Source organism: Diabrotica undecimpunctata, chromosome 1 (assembly GCF_040954645.1).
Source record: "Diabrotica undecimpunctata isolate CICGRU chromosome 1, icDiaUnde3, whole genome shotgun sequence".
Lineage (NCBI taxonomy): Eukaryota > Metazoa > Arthropoda > Insecta > Coleoptera > Chrysomelidae > Diabrotica > Diabrotica undecimpunctata.
This window is the reverse complement of record NC_092803.1, coordinates 36,878,243-36,899,084: the sequence shown is the minus strand read 5'-3', so window position 1 is coordinate 36,899,084 and position 20,842 is coordinate 36,878,243. Positions and strand designations below refer to the sequence as shown.

At 33.1% G+C, this 20,842-nt stretch overlaps 1 protein-coding gene across 1 annotated transcript in view; it reads right to left on the bottom strand.

The window, feature by feature from the left end:
- Positions 1-293: 293 nt before the first annotated feature.
- LOC140448089 (dopaminechrome tautomerase-like) overlaps positions 294-20,842 on the bottom strand; it is a 54,611-nt gene continuing 34,062 nt past the window's right edge. Inside the window, exons 2-3 of the mRNA XM_072541147.1 lie at positions 7,798-8,133; positions 294-1,181 (exon numbers count right to left, since the gene is read on the bottom strand). Coding sequence (XP_072397248.1) covers positions 472-1,181; positions 7,798-8,133 — 1,046 coding nt within the window. The 3' untranslated portion in view covers positions 294-471. The remainder of the gene's footprint in view (positions 1,182-7,797; positions 8,134-20,842) is intronic.

Here is a 20,842-nt window from a genome sequence, read left to right as displayed (position 1 = left end):
TAATTTGATTGATGCGATACTTTCTATTAAATAATCCATTTCTACTACGTCAATATATACATACGATTTGTAGATCGTTATTTTCTTTTTCACTTTTGTATTTGTATTACTTGAATTTTTGTCGTATTATATTTATAAAATTTTTCGCTAATTATTATATTTCTAATAGAAAAATATAGAGAGTAGCTAAGATTTCCCTTGTTAGTCTTATTTGGAAAATCTTAAACCGTTTAACAAGAAAAGTCGCCAAAAATAAACTAGTTAATTACACCTAGTAATTAACTGAATGGTAGTATATTGGATTTTTCTTTATTTTATACTATATTTAAAATATTACAGAATATTGGACAATAAAGCTTATAGTAAACAAAACGATCTCACAGTCAATAACCCACTTTTGTACTTATTCTAATTGGTAACACCTGTTTAAACGTTTTTAACAGTATCACATCACTTTATGCAATAATGTACTCATATAACGAATAAACTACAAGCTAAAACAACACCTATAATAGTTGAAACTGCCGTAGAGGCTGATGATTTATCTTTGGTATTTTCTTCTGTTGTAACCGTTTGGTTTGTCTGTACTGATTCTGCTTGAGGTTCAGGTTCCGCCTTAGGCTCAGGTTCTGCTTTAGGCTCAGGTTCCGCCTTAGGTTTGGGTTCGGCCTTGACCTCCGGTTCTGATTTAGATTCAATTTTTGCTGTAGGCTCTGGTTGTGTGGTGGGTTCAGGTTCGGCTTGAGGTTCTGGTGCTGGTTTAGGTACTATCGTTGCGACGGGTTCAGCGGTAGGTTCTGGACTTACAGCGGATTCACTGTCATGCCCTGGAATTACAACTGGGTTAGATGTTGATGTTGCAGTAGTTTGTTTCGCTCTAATGTCGTAATCATAGGCTTGGCTGTAAACGTAACTTTCTCCTCCCGTATGCGATGCGACAAGTCGATAGTTCCACTGGTTGATATCTATTCTGTCGTAGATGAACTTATTAAGTTGATTTACCAGGATGGTAAGATTGCCGCTCTTATCGAAAGTGAATGAGTTGGGCCATTGTAAGTATTTCTCGTCTCTTGCTATAATACGTTGTTTTGTCATGAATGGAGTTTGTGTGTCCCATTTTGCTATGCTACTAGTACCCAGCAAAGTATAGTACAGGATTCCTTTATTATCCATTAACATACCTAAAAAATAATAAATCAAATTAAATATAAATTTTATTTACAGAGTGAATATGTAGTTAATATATAAATTAACTTAAAAAGCCATTAGGTCCTTCAGTCAATAGTAATCTGTATGTGAAGTACAACTGGGTTAGATTTACATGTAGCTGTATGGCATAGTCGTGAGTTTGGTCGTAAATATAACTTTTTCTTTCCTTATTCAATGTTACAAGTCGATCATTCTACTGGTTGATATCTGTTCTATTAATAGTACATGAACTTATTGAGTCGATTTATCAGAATGGTAAGATTAATACGTTGTTCTGACGTGAACGGAATTTGTATGCCCCATTGTGCTATGCTACTATATATTTGCTAGACCATTTTGCCAACAGCATTTCAATATTATCAGTAAATATACTTAATATGTACCGGGTGGTCCAATAAGCCGATCTCTCGGCTATATATCAGAAACTATTTATGTTATAACTGTAGGAGAAAAATTTCCTTAGTAAAAGTGGCCAAGGGAAATCGCTTTCAAGTTTCTGGGTTAACCGCTAGGGGGCGTCACCTGTGAAGAAAAATTTGAAAACCAGTTTCTTGTGAAATATGCCCAATTATACCAAGTGTTAAATAAGTAAACTAGAAAGAGGCCTAAATTCCGCACAAAGTTGTTCAAGTACTTTTTTTTTTATTTTTTCAAATAAAGTGTGGGTAAGAGTGGGAAAGTATTTGTGGATAAATACCTATAACTTTGGTTTGGATCAACCGATTTTAACGAAATTGGTGTCATTAGAAAGAGTGTGGATGATTTAATTTACATCTACTATAAAACAATTGTATTTAGTTTTAATTGTCATGGGTAGAGGGTACTTTCGAATAGAAAAAATTAAAATTTGTTTTTCTTTAAAATGTTTCATAGAAACACCTATTTATTGTAAATTATAATGGAACTGGAATAAATTCGTAACAAAATGGCGCAAACCGCATGTTGATAGCTTTTGTCGAACTCGAGATATGAATAAAAACGCATAAACATAACTAAGTATACTATTGACTCACCCTTTATTATAAAAAAAATTAAATATGTGAAAGATCATACAAATATCTCGATCATTAAAACTTAATGTCCAATTAAATGTTCAAATTGTTTTCCATCGTTGTCCACACAAAGATGTAATCTTTCGCTCGTAGACATAAGAGCTGCTTCAATCTCAGCTGTTGATATACTATTTATTGCGTTTATAATGCGCTGTTTCATGTCGTCCCGTGTGGTTGGTCGAGTTTGGTATACTAAGTCCTTTAGTCGTCCCCACAGATAAAACTCCAGACATGTAAAGTCTGCAGATCTAGCTGGCCATGAAAATATACTTCCCCTTCCAATCCATTTATGTAGATAACTTGCATACAAATAATCTCGAACTCGTCTGGAAAAGTGCGCAGGACACCCGTTATGTTGTACTATCACATCTCTTCTTTTTTGTAAGGAAATATCTTCCAATAAAACAGGCAACTGATTTTCCAGAAAATCCAAATATGTTTCGCCATTTAAAGTTCTATCAAAGAAATATAGACCTACGATTTTTCCATCAACTATACCACACCAAACATTAAGACTCCATCTACCTTGAACCTGCACCTCATGTATCCAGTGAGGATTTTCTTCAGCCCAATATTGCATATTATGCAGATTAACACCACCCGCACTATTAAACGGAGCCTCGTCTGTCCACAAAATCTTTGACATGATATGCGGTTGTTCTTCCAGCAGACCTAACATCAAATTGCAGTAGTCCAGCCTTGCATCAAAATGTCTCTCATGTAAAGCTTGGTGGAGAACTACATGATAAGGATACAGTCTAAAAAACAGAACAACAAATATTGATGAAAAAGAAACCACTATATTTACTAAAACTCAAAAAATCTTGAAAAATCCATAATTGTTTCACAAGATAAATCGTGCATAAGTATTTTTAAGAAACGGATAAAAGGATAAAAGCGCCGTGTTGCCGTTTTTATCGGAATATTAAAATAACAGTTGAATCTAAAGTTTAAAGGGAATTCCAAGTTTCTGACCTAAACGTTCACTTTATAATATGAAAAACCCACCTGTGATGTTTTAAAATCCTTAGAACAGTAGTTTTGGGAATGTTTAATTCTATAGAGATTTGCCGACTATTTATATGTGGATTCTGTTGAATTAAAGCAAGAACATTGATTGAATTATCTTCGGTCATACCTCTACTACGTCGTTTAAAACAAGGACGATGAAAACTACCAGTTTCTCGTAATCTTCTTGCCTTTCTTTTAAATACCTCTTTGCCATAATTTCTCCTGTTAGGATATCTTATAGAATATATACGTGAGGCAATAGCGGCATTTTGGTGACATTCGAAATAAACTCCAATCATATCATACAATTCTGCATTTGATATACTCATCACGAATTATTAGTACTGATAATTAATTACTAATATTACCAATATTAATATCTATTAAAAAAAAGTGCAATCTTCAATTCGAATTATAATATAACACTTCTTAACAATGTTTTGACTGCTGTCAATAAATAAACAATATGAACTCCTCGTCAAATTCATTGTCGTAGCCTACTTAGTTTCAAAAAATGTTTTTTTAATCGTATGAAATAACAATGGTCAAAATAGGTATCAACATTAAGATTCTTCTGCTATAAAAAAATTTGAAAGTACCTACTGACTTATTTTTTAATTTAATTTATAATACAGGGTGTCAATACTAAACTTACTTATGTTTATGCGTTTTTATTCATATCTCGAGTTTGACAAAAGCTATTAACATGCGGTTTGCGCCATTTTGTTACGAATTTATTCCAGTTCCATTATAATTTACAATAAATAGGTGTATCCATTAAACATTTCGAAGAAAAACAAATTTTAATTTTTTCTATTCGAAAGTACCCTCTATCTATGACAATTAAAACTAAACGCAATTATTTTATAGTAGATGTAAATTAATTCATCCACACTCTTTCTAATGACACTAATTTAGTTAAAATCGGTTAATCCAAACCAAAGTTATAGGTATTTATCCACAAATACTTTCCCACTCTCCCCCACCCTTTATTTGAAAAAATAAAAAAAGTACTTGAACAACTTTGTGCAGAATGTAGGCCTCTTTCTAGTTTACTTATTTAACACTTGGTTTATACATATTTCCCAAAAAACTGGTTTTCAAAGTTTTCTTTACATGCTATGCCCCGTTTTTTAACAGGCATTAATAGTGATGAAACTTTAACAAACATTGATACATATTGTGTCTCTTCTATCTAAAATTTTGCATGAATTAGTCAGAAGATCTTTGTTTGTAGAGGGAGAACAGAGAAGGAAGAAATAAATATTTTAGACTAATTCGAAACTAAGAAGAGAATTTCCGGGATGGATTTACTGAAGGCTTGTCTACTGGAATAAAATTTTCAACTGGTAAAGGCCGTCGTTTGATAATCACTCATATTTGAGACGATAAAGGGTGTATTGATCAAGGTTTGTTAAAATCTGTTTAAGTTCTAAGAAAGACTACCATGAATAAATAATTTTTGATGATTTTGAAGATTATTTTGATCAAGTATGGACACGAAGATTATTTTGAACAATACATAATTATTCAGTCTTACACGTATTTGTCTTGAGTCTAGCTCATATTCTTTCTTTCTATACCATCTTTTCAAAGTGTAATCTATTTATTAACATCCCTATTGTTGCGTGATTATTTTTGTTATTTCATTGTCTAACTTTATTTGCAACTCTGCTTCTTTATACAGTCTTTGTGTTAATTTCACCCATTTCTCTCTAACGTGCATTCCTCTTATTGCTTCCCATAGATGTTTCCTGGGCACGCTATCCTAGACGTTCTCGATAGATAGAAGTCGATAAAGGTCATGTGTTTCGATATTGTTTTCTTTGTTCTTTTTTATAACATGGTCCATGTACTGTTCTCTTTTTCCCTTTATAATTGTGGAAAACATTAGTGCTATTAAAGGCATAACACAGATCCCTTTATAGTTATTTGTTGCCTATTTTGTTTTTTTTGCTTCGTCACTTTTTTTTTAGTTTGGAAATATACTAAATAGATATAATATAATATACTAAAATATAGATATAATATAGGGGAGACTGGGGCAGCGAGGACCACCGGGGTAAATAGGACCACCATCATTACGTATACAAATATTTTGAATTTCGTGCGCAGTTTGACATAAGTAGGTTGGCAAGAACCGAATTCAGTTCTATGTCGATGACAGATACGTGCAATTGAATAATAAAATCGATTTTTTAAGGTAAGATGTTAGAAATTTTTTACCAAAATATAATATGTTGTGAAAAAGATTCTAGGATACTGATAAAATCTGAGTGTACAATGATATTCTACATTGAAAAATGTACAAAACTAACCTAAATTTATATCATTGCATGTATTTTAACTGAGTAATGCAAGTGACTTTCCGATATAGTTACATTTGGGGTAATGGGGACCATTGACATAGGGGCAGACAGGGCCACGGTCCCTGTTACCCCGTTGTAGTCCCCATTGCCCTGTTGTCAGAAGTTTTGTGGTATTAATTAGTTTTTTAGATGAGAAATTACAAGAGAAAACGTGATGTACCTGATTGGATGCAAGAGGATGCAGAAGCCGCTATTATGGCAATACGCAACGGAACAAGCATCAGAGAAGCTGGTAGGAGACTTAAAATACCGAAACTTGTTTACTTAGATGAATGAAGCAAACTGAAGGAAACATTCCTGGGCCCTTGGTTGGCAAATACAATCCTGTTTTTTCTGGCCCCAATGAACAGTTACCAGTAACACATTTGTTAGAGATGGAGTCCAGTTCTTATGATCTTACTCCATTTGATGTTAGACGCTTAGCCTATAAACTTGCAGAAAGGCTAAAAATTAAGCATCCATTCAATAAAACTAAAAAAATTGCTGGAGAAGATTGGCTACAGGGTTTTTTAAAAAGAAATTCTGGATTGTCAATTCTAAAACGTGGAGACACAAGTCTTAATAGAGCCTTAGGTTTCAATAAAGAACAAGTTACCATTTTTTTTTGATCTTTTAAAAACAGTTTCATACCATTACAATTTTAGTGCAAAAATCGTTTACAATTATAATGAAACATGTTAAAGCGATGTACCGAAACCTACTAAAATATTGGCAAAGTAAGGACAAAATTAAGTAGGAAGAATAGTTAGCGGCATAAGAGGTTCCAACGTAACAATGGCATGTGCATTTTCATTGACTGGAAACTACATTCCTCCATTTATCTGGTTCCTCGAAAGAGATTAGCTTCATCAGTATTAAGATATGCGCCTCCAGCAGCTGTCGGTTTTGCTAATGGATCTAGTGGGATGGATAATGAGAATTTTTTAAAATATTCAGATCATTTTATAGAGCATTCAAAGCCCAGCAAGGAAAAACCAGTTTTACTAATCTTGGACGGGCATATTAGCCATAAGCAGCTTGAGGGTATGTTGAAAGCAAGAGAAAATCATATAGTAATGCTGACTATCCCACCTCACTGCAGTCACCGAATTTAGTCACTTGATTTAACATTTTGTGGACCATTCAAGGCTCAGTATCCTCGTGACTGCGATTTCTGCATGACAAGTTATAAAGGAGAACTGACCACAATATACGACTTGGTACAATTAAGCGGCAGAGTATTCCAGAAAGTGGCTACAGTAGATAAAGCTGCCAAAGGTTTTGAAAAAAGTGGTATCTATCCATTTAACCCGGATGCTTTCGAAGAATCTGATTTCTTGCCTTCGACTGTCAATGAAAATGTAGAAAACTTATCTACAAATCACGAAACTACTACAATAACACAAACATCAATTTTAAATGTTCTTCCGCCAAATGAACCGGAGCCAAGTTCATCAGAGTTTAGTGCAGGACCGGGTTCTTCAAAAGCAGAAGTTGCACAGTCTTCATCATTTGTAGAAGTATTACAAATCGTATCACCAGTTGTAATTTCAGATAATAAAAAGAAGAAGAGGTAAAGAAAGACAAAAGACAATTCCACAATCCCTACTATCAAACCTATTAAGAATGCTTTAGAAGAAAAACAAGAAAGGAGAAAAGACATATTTAAACTAGCAGAGTAAAAAGAAAAACCAAAACAAAAACAAAATAACGAGGAAGAAGAAAATGCAACAATGATTGAAAAAAGTGATCAAAGCAGCCGTAGTGAAAGAATGAAGACGATTGTCTGTGCATTTTTTGTCATAGCACCTTTAAAAAAAGCAAACAAGGCGAAGGATGGATTAGGTGCCAAACTTGTCATCGGTGGACCCACGAAGAATGTGAGGGGGCATAAGAGGACGATAATGAGTTCATCTGTGAATTGTGGTTATGTTAAGTATCTCCATTACCTTCTTACTTAATTTTAATATGGTGGACCTACTTTTTTTTTCTTACAAATGTTAAAATTTATTTTCCATTTTGTAACAGAATAACATATTTATATCATAGAGTTACACAATATTTTTTATAATTTTTCCACAATAAACAGAAATTATATAAAGACATTTTGCTTAGATGGTCCTCGCTGCCCCGGTCTCCCCTACTAAAATATATAAAATAGTTATTATAAGTGTTACCTGCTGATTGTGATCCTTTGATACCAATTGTATTAACATTTCCCTGGTATTCACCATTATTAGCTCCATTCTGTTCGTTTTTCAGTACCGTGGTATTAATAGAGTACATTTTAAGACTAGATATAGGACTGTAGAACACTTCTCTGTCGTCATCGACAATAAGTTTTTCCTCGCTAGTACGAATCCGTGGACCTAATGCAATACTTGCCAAATTCAGCGGGGAGTTAATAATGACACCATTAACTCTAAAAGTCGTTGCTGTTGGATCTGCCCGCATGCTCTCTGAATGGCGGATCTTCCATGAATGATGGTCTTTCACAGAAAAGATGATAATACCTGCAAATGAGGAACATTAATATACGATATGTGTAACCTACTTTATTAAATTAGAATCTACATGATCAAACAATAAGAAGTATAAATATAAGAAAATTAGTTTTAAACTTCTTGGTAACAAGTTAACAAATAGTAAAAAGAGGCTCTAAAAGAGCAGAAGAAGGTATGTTTATTCAACGCAGATCTACTAAAATATGATGTTAGAGAAACAACATTAAAGTGAAGAAATAAATAGAAAATGAAATAGGTGACACGTAACACTTCTAATGCTGAGACAATTAAGAATGCTTCTGAATTTGATAAACAAATTTACGCAAAATGGGAATTTAGACAAAAATTTTAACTAAAAACTGTCGACTTTATTTAGTAATACTAGTCAAGGCATCAACTTGCATTACACGTTTTGCGAAGAAGAAAATGGAACTTCTATAATATATAAATACTTTTTTTTGGAGCCACACTTTAGAATCATAAACAACGATACAAAAAAATTTTACAAAAAAGATTTTCTAAAAAAATATAATTAAAACCAGGACCACTGATAATACTCCATGAAACCAAAATATACAGGGTGGTCCTTAAGTAATTGTACAAAAAGAAACAGTAGATTCTACACTTTAAAATATTACGATTTAAGCCAAATTGCTTTAATAAAATGTTGATATTAAGAAAGATACAGGGTGTTAAAGTGCAAAACTAAAATTTTATTTTTCGCTATAACTTTCATGTTTGTAAATATTTATGTATGAAAATTTACAACTGGGTACTTTTAAATATGAGAAATTATAATTTGATGCACTCTTTGATGTAACTGATAGAGGGCGCCACTTATGCCACAAATGTGGTATAAATTTGCACTTACAGGTAACTTAAAGAGCAAAAAAGTTAAGCCAAATTTATGCCACACATGTGGCATATGTGGCGCTTTCTATTATTTACATTAAAGTAACATATTTAGTAACATATTCCTATCCTATCCTAAAGTTGTTCTAATTTTCTCCAGACTTGCATTCAGTTTCCTATTATTTGTTAAAAATTATTCTTCTATCCAGTAGAAGAGACTTTTCTGACTTATCTTCTACTTACCGGTTGGTAAACTCGAAAATCAAACTCGAAATCACATTTGTAGTCGTCTGGATAGACAAGACAAAGAAAAATTGTCTTACATTTCTTCTACAATGTCGCTTTATATTTTCTGTAAAAATCCTAGTTAATCACCTTTTCTAAATATCGTTTGGAGGGAAAACTGACGCAAAGTAGTCCCTGCATCTCTTTCTAATGGACCGTGTTTATCGACTATGTGACCTTCCCATTGGTCATTTAGGTCACGTGGTCGATAAACTCGGTCCATTAGAAAGAGATGCTGGGAGTGCTTTGCGTAAGTTTTCATTTTCGCATTGGGGAAACAGGCTTGTATTGCAACAATCAGTCAATTTGTATTATATGTCTATGGTGATAAATAACTCTACAATGGAGAAAATAGAAATAAGGAATAGTGTTAGCAAATATATATTACTTTCCTACAAGCAGGCGCAGAAGCTTAAGCAGCCAAAGAACCAAACTAATAATGTTGCCAGCAGTAGTCCGTTTGAAGAGGTTTACTCTCCGGACACTGGAACTCACTTAAGCATGGGTGTATGTTACCTGAAGTAAAATCTAATTAAAATATTAAACATCATATAATATTATCAACATCATGTACAATCTTTGGTAACATTTTTCATTTTAAAGGGTTTTTACCCAAATATTTTGGTGGCTCAGGCATGGTAACCTGTATTTTAACCTGATGATGGAACAGTTGTTCCGAAAACGTTCGTGCTTGTAATGTTGCCCTTTTAAGGGTTTTTATAAAATAAAATATACCCACATACAAAGACTAACCTCTTTTGTTATACGTAGTATACAGCCAGCTACAGGAATTATTTTCCTTGTGGATTTTTTTAAACTAATAATATTTAAGATAATCAAACTACCAGTGAAAATATTTGAAGTTGAAAATTTAATTATTTCCAGAAACGATATTTAGAGAAGGTGTTAACTAGGAGATCTAAAGAAAATATAAAGCGACATTATAGAAGATATTTTAGACAATTTTTCTTTGTCTTGTCTATACAGACGACTGCAAATGTGCTTTAGAGTTTACTTTTATTCATTGCAGAGTTGCAGACAACGTTTTCATGTTCAATTTTGGAAAAAAGTATATCATATAATGTTGCCTCTATCTATCTATCGTCCTTCGGCAAATTAGAACAAATATTACCTTTAGTCCAGACAAATTAAGATATTTTTTACCACCAAAAATAGCTCACAAATCTCTGGAATGGTGGAGGAATTCACCAGGACAAAAAGACAGGCGAAACAGTTCATTGCAGAACATTCGCCAAAATTTACGGCAGACCTAATAAGCAAAGACAGGAAAACAGTCAAAGCCGTAGTAGGTCTTTTAACAGGGCACTGTAAGCTGAATAGGCACTGGGATCTGAAAAGGTCGCAGTGGAATAGGCCAAAAGGCCACCTCTCTAAATCTATCTATCTCCCACCAAAAATAAGATGTTCTAACGGAATAATGCTTAAAATATAATGCGCAGAATAATTTTGAATTCGGTTCCGCTAATGAACTTGCATTTTGTCCTTAAACGTAGAGAAAAGTTTAATTTCTCTTGTTTAATATTTATCGTCTAATAATTTAACTGTACTAATATGCAAGTGTTTACTTTAAGTTCTAAAATGACTAATTTACAATAAGTAATCCGACTGTTAAAATATCGGCAAGTGCTTATTTTTAAAGGGACTGGACTTAAAAATTTTTAGTTTAGTTGTCATCTTTTCAACGAGGTTGTTTATAGATGTGCATTACTTCAATTTTGAGTTGTGCTGAAATTTCGTGGTTTTGAGGTGGTCGTTATAATTGCAGTATTTTATTGTTCTTTGTTTTTTGAAACTGTCTATCTGTGTATAAAGAAAATGTTTAGACCAGAGAAAATCACCTACAGTTTTTCGTCCATGGGAGCAAGAGAACCCAAGTCATAGCAAAGAAAGTGTAATTGTCGACAATCATTTAAGTGATATAAAAAACAACGACACTGAGACTGGAACTGTAGAAAAGAGTTTACGACTTCCAATGAACAATCCAAGAAAATTTGTATAAACGTTATCAAAAATCTGCAGAATGAGTCTGAAAATAGTTGTAAGTGTTTGTTATGCTGTTAAATTGTGCACTGTGGATATCATAAGAAACGCGGCCTTTCTGACAGAAATTTCGTATTCTACCATGCGCGACATTGTGCAGAGTGGTGTTAAAAAGAGAAAAACAAGATCTAATGCTGGAAAACCTAACATCTTAAAATCATGACTACTAAATGTTTAAGGAATTTGGTTTACGAGGAATACGAAAAAAATGTAATACCAACAATTGATATTATATACACTAAGCTTGTTGCAAATAAAACCACTTTACGGCTGAAAAAACTTAAAAACAAAATCGTTGATAAACGACTTTATGGAAAGTAGGAGGATAATACATTGGCGTTTACATTATTTAGAAAAAATTCAAGAATATCGAGACCAAAAGCGAACAATTTATTATTTAGACGAGACATGTTATGAGACGCATGATACCGCTAGCAAAGGTTGGACTGTTCTACACTTAGGTGCTAGCTAAAAGGCGTACCTCCGAATAAAGGCTCTCGAATGATTATTGTGCACTGTGGATATTCAAATGGTTGGGTTCCAAATGTGTTAGAGCTTTGTGGAAAAAAATGTAGTGTAGATTATCATTAGAATATGAATTCTAATATATTCGAAGAGTGGTTTAAGAATACATTACTTCCTAATATAACACCAAGCAGTGTGATAATTATGGATAATGCCAGCTAGCTATCACTCAAGACATCTATAAAAATTCAGAACAGTTTGTCTTTAAAACAAAAAGTACAAAATTTCCTCTCTGATAATAATTTGTATTTTGAAAAGAACTATATTAAGAAACAACTACTTGAAGTGCTTTGTACTAAAATTTATGACAAACAATATATACTGAACACTAGAACATTAGGACACTGGCCTAGATGAAAAATATTTTTCCAAAACTTGACGCGAAGGTGATTGATAATTCGATAAGATCTATCAGAGATCACAAGTGCCGACTGGGAAAATAGCAAAAAACTATATAGTTAATGTAGAAAATGTACACAGAAGACTAGGACAATTAACTTTAAACAGTGGACAATTTATTATTGATCTGTTGGAAAGTGAAGATGATGAGAGGTCGTCTGCAGAAGAAATATTTTTACAAAGTAAGCTCATATTGTGACTATTTCAGTTAAAACTATTCAGTTTTTCATTATAAATTGTTAGCTTGTGTTTAAAGAATATTATTATCTTAAATGTAAAATACTTTTTCACTTTTTTATTTATGTGACGTCATAGGTAAATGCTAATAGAAAATGCTGATGAATCACCTAGTATTTTTTTCCGACAGAGTGGCAGAGAGCTATTTTTTTGACATTTCTCTTTTAACTATTTAAAAAACAAAGAAAAATAACGTTTTATTTATTTTTTTTTCAAAATCAGATTTCTCTGCTTTGACTTTATACCTACATATTACACATTGTTATTTTATGATTTAATACTTACATCAATAATTTTTTTTGTTAACATAAAGTACCTCGACAACTATGGCTATTGGTACAGGAACAATATTATTAAATGTATAATAAATAATGAAAACAAATAATAATTATATCAATTTAACTAATGTCTATTAGGTTAAATCTTGTGGTAGAGTTGAGCGGTTTTTAGAAACTGTATAGTTTTTGTGATTTCTGTAGGGCATTTCCTTAAGAGTAGGTTTCAAGTCCAGTGCCTTATGCAGGTAAGTGAATTGTTTGCAGTCGGTGAAGATGATTTTACAGTCAGGTAAACATTGCAATGGTAGCAAGTTGGACGAGTTCCAGAGGACATCAAAAAACCATGGGTAAATTTGGTGTGGTTGATTCGGAGTCTTCTCATAATCGATGCTTCTCTTCTAGTTAGGAAGTCCAAGGAGAGATGACCAATGAACGGTTGGATTTCATGAAGAGTTGTTTTGCTCTTTTGTCATAAGTTTTGCCAAGTATACTCTACTGACTTTTTGAAAATGAGTTTGAGATCGTTAGCTAGTGGAATTGGGGTGACTCCAGTTCTATGGTTGGTAACTTCTTTGGAAAAATGATTTGCTGTTTCATTACCAGTAATTTCAGTATGAGAAGGCAGCCATATGAGAGAGACTGTTACATCGTGAGCAGAGAGATTTTGGTATATGTCATGAATGTTTTGAACTAAAGGGTGGTCAGTGAAAATTGTATTGACTAAATGGATACATGAAAGGGAATTTGAACAAATGGAAATATGTCTGTTTTGGTAGAAGATGCATTTAAAAGCCAATAGAATACTATATAGTTTACCTGTGTAATCGCTGCATGTTAAGGGTAAGCGAGATAATCTTACAAGTTCATGTTTAGTGGTTACTGCTCAGCCAATACCAGTGGTAGTTTTAGAAGCATCGGTATAGATAATTAAATCATATGATTTTTTTTTGTATAATTTCTAAAAATGCTTTCTTTATAACAATGTTAGAAGATTCATGTTTGTTGAAGATGGTGAGTGATATGTCTATTGAAGAAAGATTTTTAGCCCAGAGGGTTTGTAATGATAGAGGAAATGAACTAGTAAGAAGGAGGTCAATATTTTTAAATAGTGGAGAAATTAATTGAGGTAGAGGTTTTATGATAAGGTGTTGAATATTGTTATTGGAAAAAGACAGCATTGTGGTAATTAGGGAATGAACGGGATTTGCCGATGTTGATGCAGCATACGGAAGTAGAAGAGATTGTCGTCTTAGGGTGAGAGGAGGTTCATTGGATTCACGGTATTTGCTCTCGATAAAACAAGAGCGAAAAGCACCTAGACATAGACGGAGCGCGCTATTGTGAACATAGTTTAATAAATCTATGTCAGATCGGGAGGCAGAAGAATAGACAAAGCTACCGTATTCGAGCTTAGATCGGATGAGGGCTCTGTAGACTCTTAATAAAGTAGTTTCATCGACACCTCATTGAAGATGATGGAGTGTTTTAAATATGTTCAGCCTTTTAAAATAATTGATTTCAAGTTCAGAGATTAGATTCTTCCAATTTAATATGGAGTCAAAGATCAAACCGAGAATTTTACATTGATTAATAACAGAAAGTGGAAAATTGTTGAATAAAATTTCTGGTAAGGGAGTGACATCAATAAATTTGTGTCGGTGAAACAACCAATATAGTGCTACGTTCCTGGATAGCTGCTTATCGAATTTCTTAAACATTTTTATCGCCAACTTTTCGATGGGCGATAGAAATATGAAGGCAACTACCTATATCAAATGGTATGAAAGATCAGAAACGAGTAATAATAATATTGTTCTGAAGCTATTTTCGTGTGGCATTTTAATTATGTACGTTTATTGACGTTTCAATTTCCACTTCGGAAATCGTTCTCAAAAGTAAATTGAGAACTTTTGAGAACGATTTCCGAAGTGAAAATTGAAACGTCAATAAACGTACTTTAATCTTTAATTGTGGCTTATTCCCATTTAAATAGTAATGAGTAATGATAAGACGTGAAGATAAATAATTTAATTTAACAATGGCTTAGGGACAGAACAAACGTATCAACTCTCATATACTATGTTACATAGAAATCCGAACATTATAAATTATTGTATTTTGAAAATATCTTGTACGATTATATACAGTAGCAAAATAAACAAACGATACAAATTTCAATATGATTAAAATAACTTCTGATTAGATGGTCAATATTCTCCTGGGGATATTGTTCCATGCCCTAATTAACTCCTCCCGAAGTGCTTCCAAAGTTTGAGAATTTCCATGCCACATTATATAATAGGTACATTGCATCTAATAGCGGTACTTTGTCGAAGGCATTTTCTTAAAGATTAAACTGCTCATTAGGCGCCACGCTCTTCCGGTAGGGATCTATGGAGGAGTATCACCGAGCCGCAAGCCCTTATCTCTTGCCGTACTGCTCCACCATAGGCAGATCAGACACCAGCCTATTCTAGTCTAAGTCGCAGATTCGTTTTAGAATTTTACACTGCTGCGTTAACCGTTTTATTTTTCTGTACACCGAGCCGGGGCTTGATGAACCCACATCCACTGAACCATTCGACAGTGAAGCGAATGAGAATCGGCCGCCTGGCCCGCTTGGCTATCTGACCGATGAGCATATTTTATCCCAGCATATTCTTGATAATTTTAAGATCTTGGTACAGTTGTATCAGCTGTAGTCCGCCATTTTTAATAAATTCGTTTGTTTTTACTTATTTCAACAAAATATTTCTATTTTTAGTATCATTAGGGCCTTTTTTGTTTGTTTTCTGTTATTTGTTGATTCCTTTGACGTTATTTCTGGTGTTTCAGGAGTTCTGTTATTTAATCCATCTGTCGTCCATTCATATTTGGTATTATCTTTCCCATTTACCAAAACTTTAATTTCCGGTATTTGCCTTCTTATGAATCTTCACATTTCGTTGTGCTTAATCCGTAGAAATAATGTTCCATTTGTGATAGATTCGACCGTTAGTTGATGGAAGTTCAAGAGTAGAAGTAGACTGGAGACAGGCACTCTGCCGAAACAGCTGTGGTGATAGTAAATTATAATAAAATTTTTGGAAGTGTTGAAAACGAAAGTCAGTGTTTTATTGCTGGAATGTTCCATTTCTTTAGAGAATTTTCCTATTCTGGTTTCTTCTTTCTTACTACGGCCTGTATCTTATTGTGGACCTTTTTATACCTCTATCTTAGGCATAATATCCAACATAGCCGTATCAAAAGCTTTCTCGTAGTTGACAAATCTTAACATCGCATTATATGTGCAATTACTTCGTACCCACCTGAGGATTGTATAATTGTTGACCTGATTTTATCTATAAATACATATTTATTCATCTATTTGACCAAACCATATTTATTCAAAAAATTTCATAATGGATCTGCAGGCGATGTTTACAAAATTTGTTAATAAAAATGTAAATAAGACGATGATGTCACATTCCTTTAGACGAGAAATATATTGCCAGTAATATTTAACAATACGTAATTATTTAAACTTGTATTTATTTTTAAAATTTGCATACCTGTGTGATTACGTTTGAGTTAAGAAAAAGTATTTTTGTTTAACATCTTAAAAACAATTTTTTACTTCGTTATATATACTGCTCCATAAAATTGTCATGAGAATAAAAGCCATTACACAGGTTCTAAAAAAACGATTACATAGAAGAAAAAAAGACAATTTAAAGATTAGAAAATATAGAATGGCTATGTAATCAAAACGAATCTTGAAAGTTCTATAGAAATGTAAACAAAATGAGTAAAGTTGAGCAAATCTTATGTCTTCTATTATTTTCTGTCTTGCGTCTTATTTTCTGTCTTTTATGTCTGTATGTATTGTATTTTATATTGTTTGTGCCTCCTTATTTGTACCACTTATCACTTTTATTACTCTGTATATATGTACACACATCAAAATAATCTAGGGGACAAAAACAAAATGCGAGAGACTTTAAATCATCTATTTCAAATATTTTTAATAAAAAGTTATAAACAATTGTCCCGAGTATAAAATAAACATTTTTTCGTAGAATTGTCGCAATAGCTTTTAAGAAAATTAAAATAGACCTAAGTAAGTCAAAAAATTACAACAAAAACAAATAAAATCTAATTTCTTGCCTCTCAACTTCCAACAAAGTAGTTTTTAGGTAAAGTTGGTATAGTGTATGACCTCCACAATTGTTGATTACTGTCCTACATGTGTGAAGAAGACTCATGATTAGATGGTCAATGTCTTGTTGCGATATTCTGTTCCACTCCATTGAAAGGCCCTCAAACAGTTGCTGTATGTTATTGAATGCAATATTTTGTTGTAAAATGCGTTTACCCAATATGTTCCATACATGCTCAATTGGGTTTCAATGTGGCGATTGTGCAGGCCACTTTAAAACTTCAATTTCATCATCATCGAGGAATGTTCGCACGACTCTGGCAGTATGCGTTGTCGTACAATAATTGAAATAGGGGACCAGCTTAATATGCAAAGGGCGCACCAATATTCGGGAATAATACCGCGGTAGTCTGTTGCTTTTAGAAACCGTTCCACATAAACGAGATTGGTTCTTCCACCAAGAGTGATGCCATTCCATACCATTATACTGCCGCCTTGCTGTCTATCCTGCACTATGGCCAATCGTTCAGCATTGCCAGATTGTCTTCAAATTCCTGTCCGTCATGTATCTGGTGCAAATCCAAATCGGGACTCATCTGTGAACAAAGTAGAGGCCCAATCACGTCTAACCCAATTTGCGTGTTCTTGTGCCCACTGAAGTCGATGAGCGCGATTTCCTCTGTATAACACAGGCACTCTCACAGTTCTTCGAGCATTTAACACTACTTTATGCGGTCTATATCTAATGGTTTGGCCACTTACATGACCTGATGTCTCTTGCAGCATCCTTTGTAATTGTGATGCAGTTACACTGCGACGGTCTTCAATCCAGTTGGTTATCCTTGTACACCCTATATGACGTTTAGCAACATCACCAATTTCGTGACATCTTAACCACAAACTATTAATGACACTTCTGTTCATGCAAAGGACCTCAGCAACGTTTCTTTGACTACTTCCAGCTTAAAAGATCCCGATAGCACGCCACTGCGTTTCGCGATTTAAATGATATCTCTCCATTATTGGCAATTGCAAAACTAACTAAAAATCCACATAGAAATCAAAAATCATGTACGAAAAAAGAAATATTACTTTTTATCTTTAGACAAAAAACGAATATTGAAGTTTTATTAAATTTTTTATAGCTATTCTTATCAGTATTACCGTCCAACTTCTTATAATATTCGACAAAATAACAAAAAAGATTAAAAATATAAATCTATTTGCAGCTAACATTGATTTAAAGTTGTTAAAACATGTGTCCCCTAAATTCTTTTCATGTGTGTATGCTCTTAGCTCTTAACATTTTTGTTGTGGTTTGCCATCGACATCGTTCTTTCTTTTTCTTCATTTATTATTTTTTCGTCATTTTTTAGCAATGATTTACAAGGGCTACTATATATATATATATATATATATATATATATATATATATATATATATATATATATATATATATATATATATATATATATATATATATATATATATATATATATATAGTGATGAGTGTCTTACCACCCGGCAAAATAGCGGAAAGGATAGAAGACAGATTAAGTTGTGAGATAGTATGAGATAAAGCTAGTTCTTGACGTGGCTATTTCACTTCAGTCATAATTATACGGATGACCTCGAAAATATTTTATTTTAATAATTTTTGATGTTAGAATAAATGATTGAATAAATTAAGATATATTATAGTAAAAAACATTAATTATAGCGATTTTAAATTATTAATTTTTAAGTTTATTTAATAATAAAAATAACTTAACTGAAATATTTGATTAAACTAAAGGTAGGTGTATGTTCTATTCTAAAACAATTGTGTGTAGAATTGGCGTAATAGTTAGAGACGTGGTCTAGTGACAAGAAGATTGGAGGTTCAATTCACACCAAGGATAAAATTTTTGTTTTAGTCAATCAAAAAATAATAGAAAATATGATACATATTAGGTAAAAAGTTTTCGAAAAACTCATTATTTACAATTTATTCTTATTCCAATGTTAAAAAATAGAAATACAAAATAATTCAATTTCAGTTTTACAGTCTTCAGTTGTGATTGCAAAATAATCCGGTTAAGACTGTTTAATGCCAAATCCATCACTAAATTCTCAGTGTTAATATCAATTCCTCTGTACAGGTAATGATTTTCAAAACAATTAACAACATTGTAATGGATGCGCGCGAACAGCTGCCTGCTTTACAGGTAACCAAATCATCAAGCCATCAAAAATAATAACATACCGAGAAGTGTTTTTGCACGGTAAACAAAAACTTTTTATTGAAAAAACAATTCGTGAAAATGGTTTTAACGGTCGAGGAAAAAGTGCAAATTGTTGTCTGGCATGTGAATGGATTATCATGATTAGACAACAATTTGTAAATATGTTTTCAAATAGGCCGGCTCCAGCACGATCAACAATTCAGTCTATTATACGTAATTTTTTTACTTATGGATCCGTGTTCACTCCAAGAGGAGTTCGTAGACGAAGGAAGGTAAATCCAGATTTGGAACTAAGGGACACTTTGATTTGTGCAAGTATTGAGCAAAATCCTACCCAACAATCAACATCTCGTCTCGGAGAACAATATGGAATTTCCAGATTTAGAGTAGGTAAAATTTTGAAAAGACATGGATACCGTCCCTATAAACTTCATAAATCCAACGAACAATTCCCTGGGGATCAATATAGACGTTTAGAATTTTGTCAAACTGCAATGGAAATGTCACATCAAGATGAACATTTTTTAGAGAACGTTTTGTTCACCGATGAATGTACGTTTTCATTGCAGGGCCGTCACAATTCAATGAATGCTCGGTATTGGTCTCGAGGAAATCCTCGTCAGATTTATGTCGCTCGTACCCAGCGTCCTCGAAAAGTAAATTTTTGGGGAGGCATAATAGGGAATCATGTCATTGGTCCATTTTTTATAGACGGTATGTTGACTGGGCGGAAATACTTGGAACTTCTGCAAAATCAAATTGTCCCAGCCCTTCGTAATTTACCAATACCTTTCGATTCCATATGGTTTCAACACGATGGTTGTCCCGCACATAATTCTCGCATCGTCAGTGAATATCTCAGTGTGACTTTTCCTAATCGATTGATTAGTGGCCACGGAGATATTTTTTGGCCTGCAAGATCACCTGATCTTGCACCTTGTGATTTTTTTATGTGGGGATATATCAAGTCCAAGCTATATGGAATTGAAGACGATAGGCCTAATTCTCTCCAAGAATTAAGAGAAAAGATCTTTGATTCAATGAGAGGTATTAGTCCAGAAACATTAACTAATGTTAGACGAAACTTTTATAATAGATTGGGTTATTGTTCTGCTGCTAATGGAGGCTTATTCGAACATTTATTGTAAATACATTTCATTAGAATAATTTTTTTTTATTTTTATAGAATTTCTACCTATTTAAATATTTTTGGAAGTACATGTATTTAGAACGTTCTTTTATGTTTGAATAATTATTACTTTATTTTTGAAAGTACGACATTGTTTTCATGTTTTACTATAAACACTTCTAATAAAAACTGAAATAAATGTCTAGTGATTTAAAGCAAAACGATATAATGTCTGCATAATTTCAAATTTTTAAAAAAGTAAAACCTTCATGTGGGATTTGAACCCTGAGCGCCTGCATGAGAACATCGTGACTTGAATTCTGATCCATTAAACTTTTATATTTCTTCAGTGACAGTTTGGGATATTGTTCTGCTGCTAATGAAGGCTTATTTGAACATATTGTCTTCTTCTTAGTCGTTAACCTGATGCAGGTATCGTGATATTATGAAGATATTAGTTAAATTTCCCAATGTTCCTCCAAGTTGTTCTATCTTCTGTCATTCTAGCACATTCTGACAATGGAGCGCCAATGGTAGCAACAATATGGTCCGTGTATCGTGTGGGAGATCTACCTCTACTTCTTTTGCC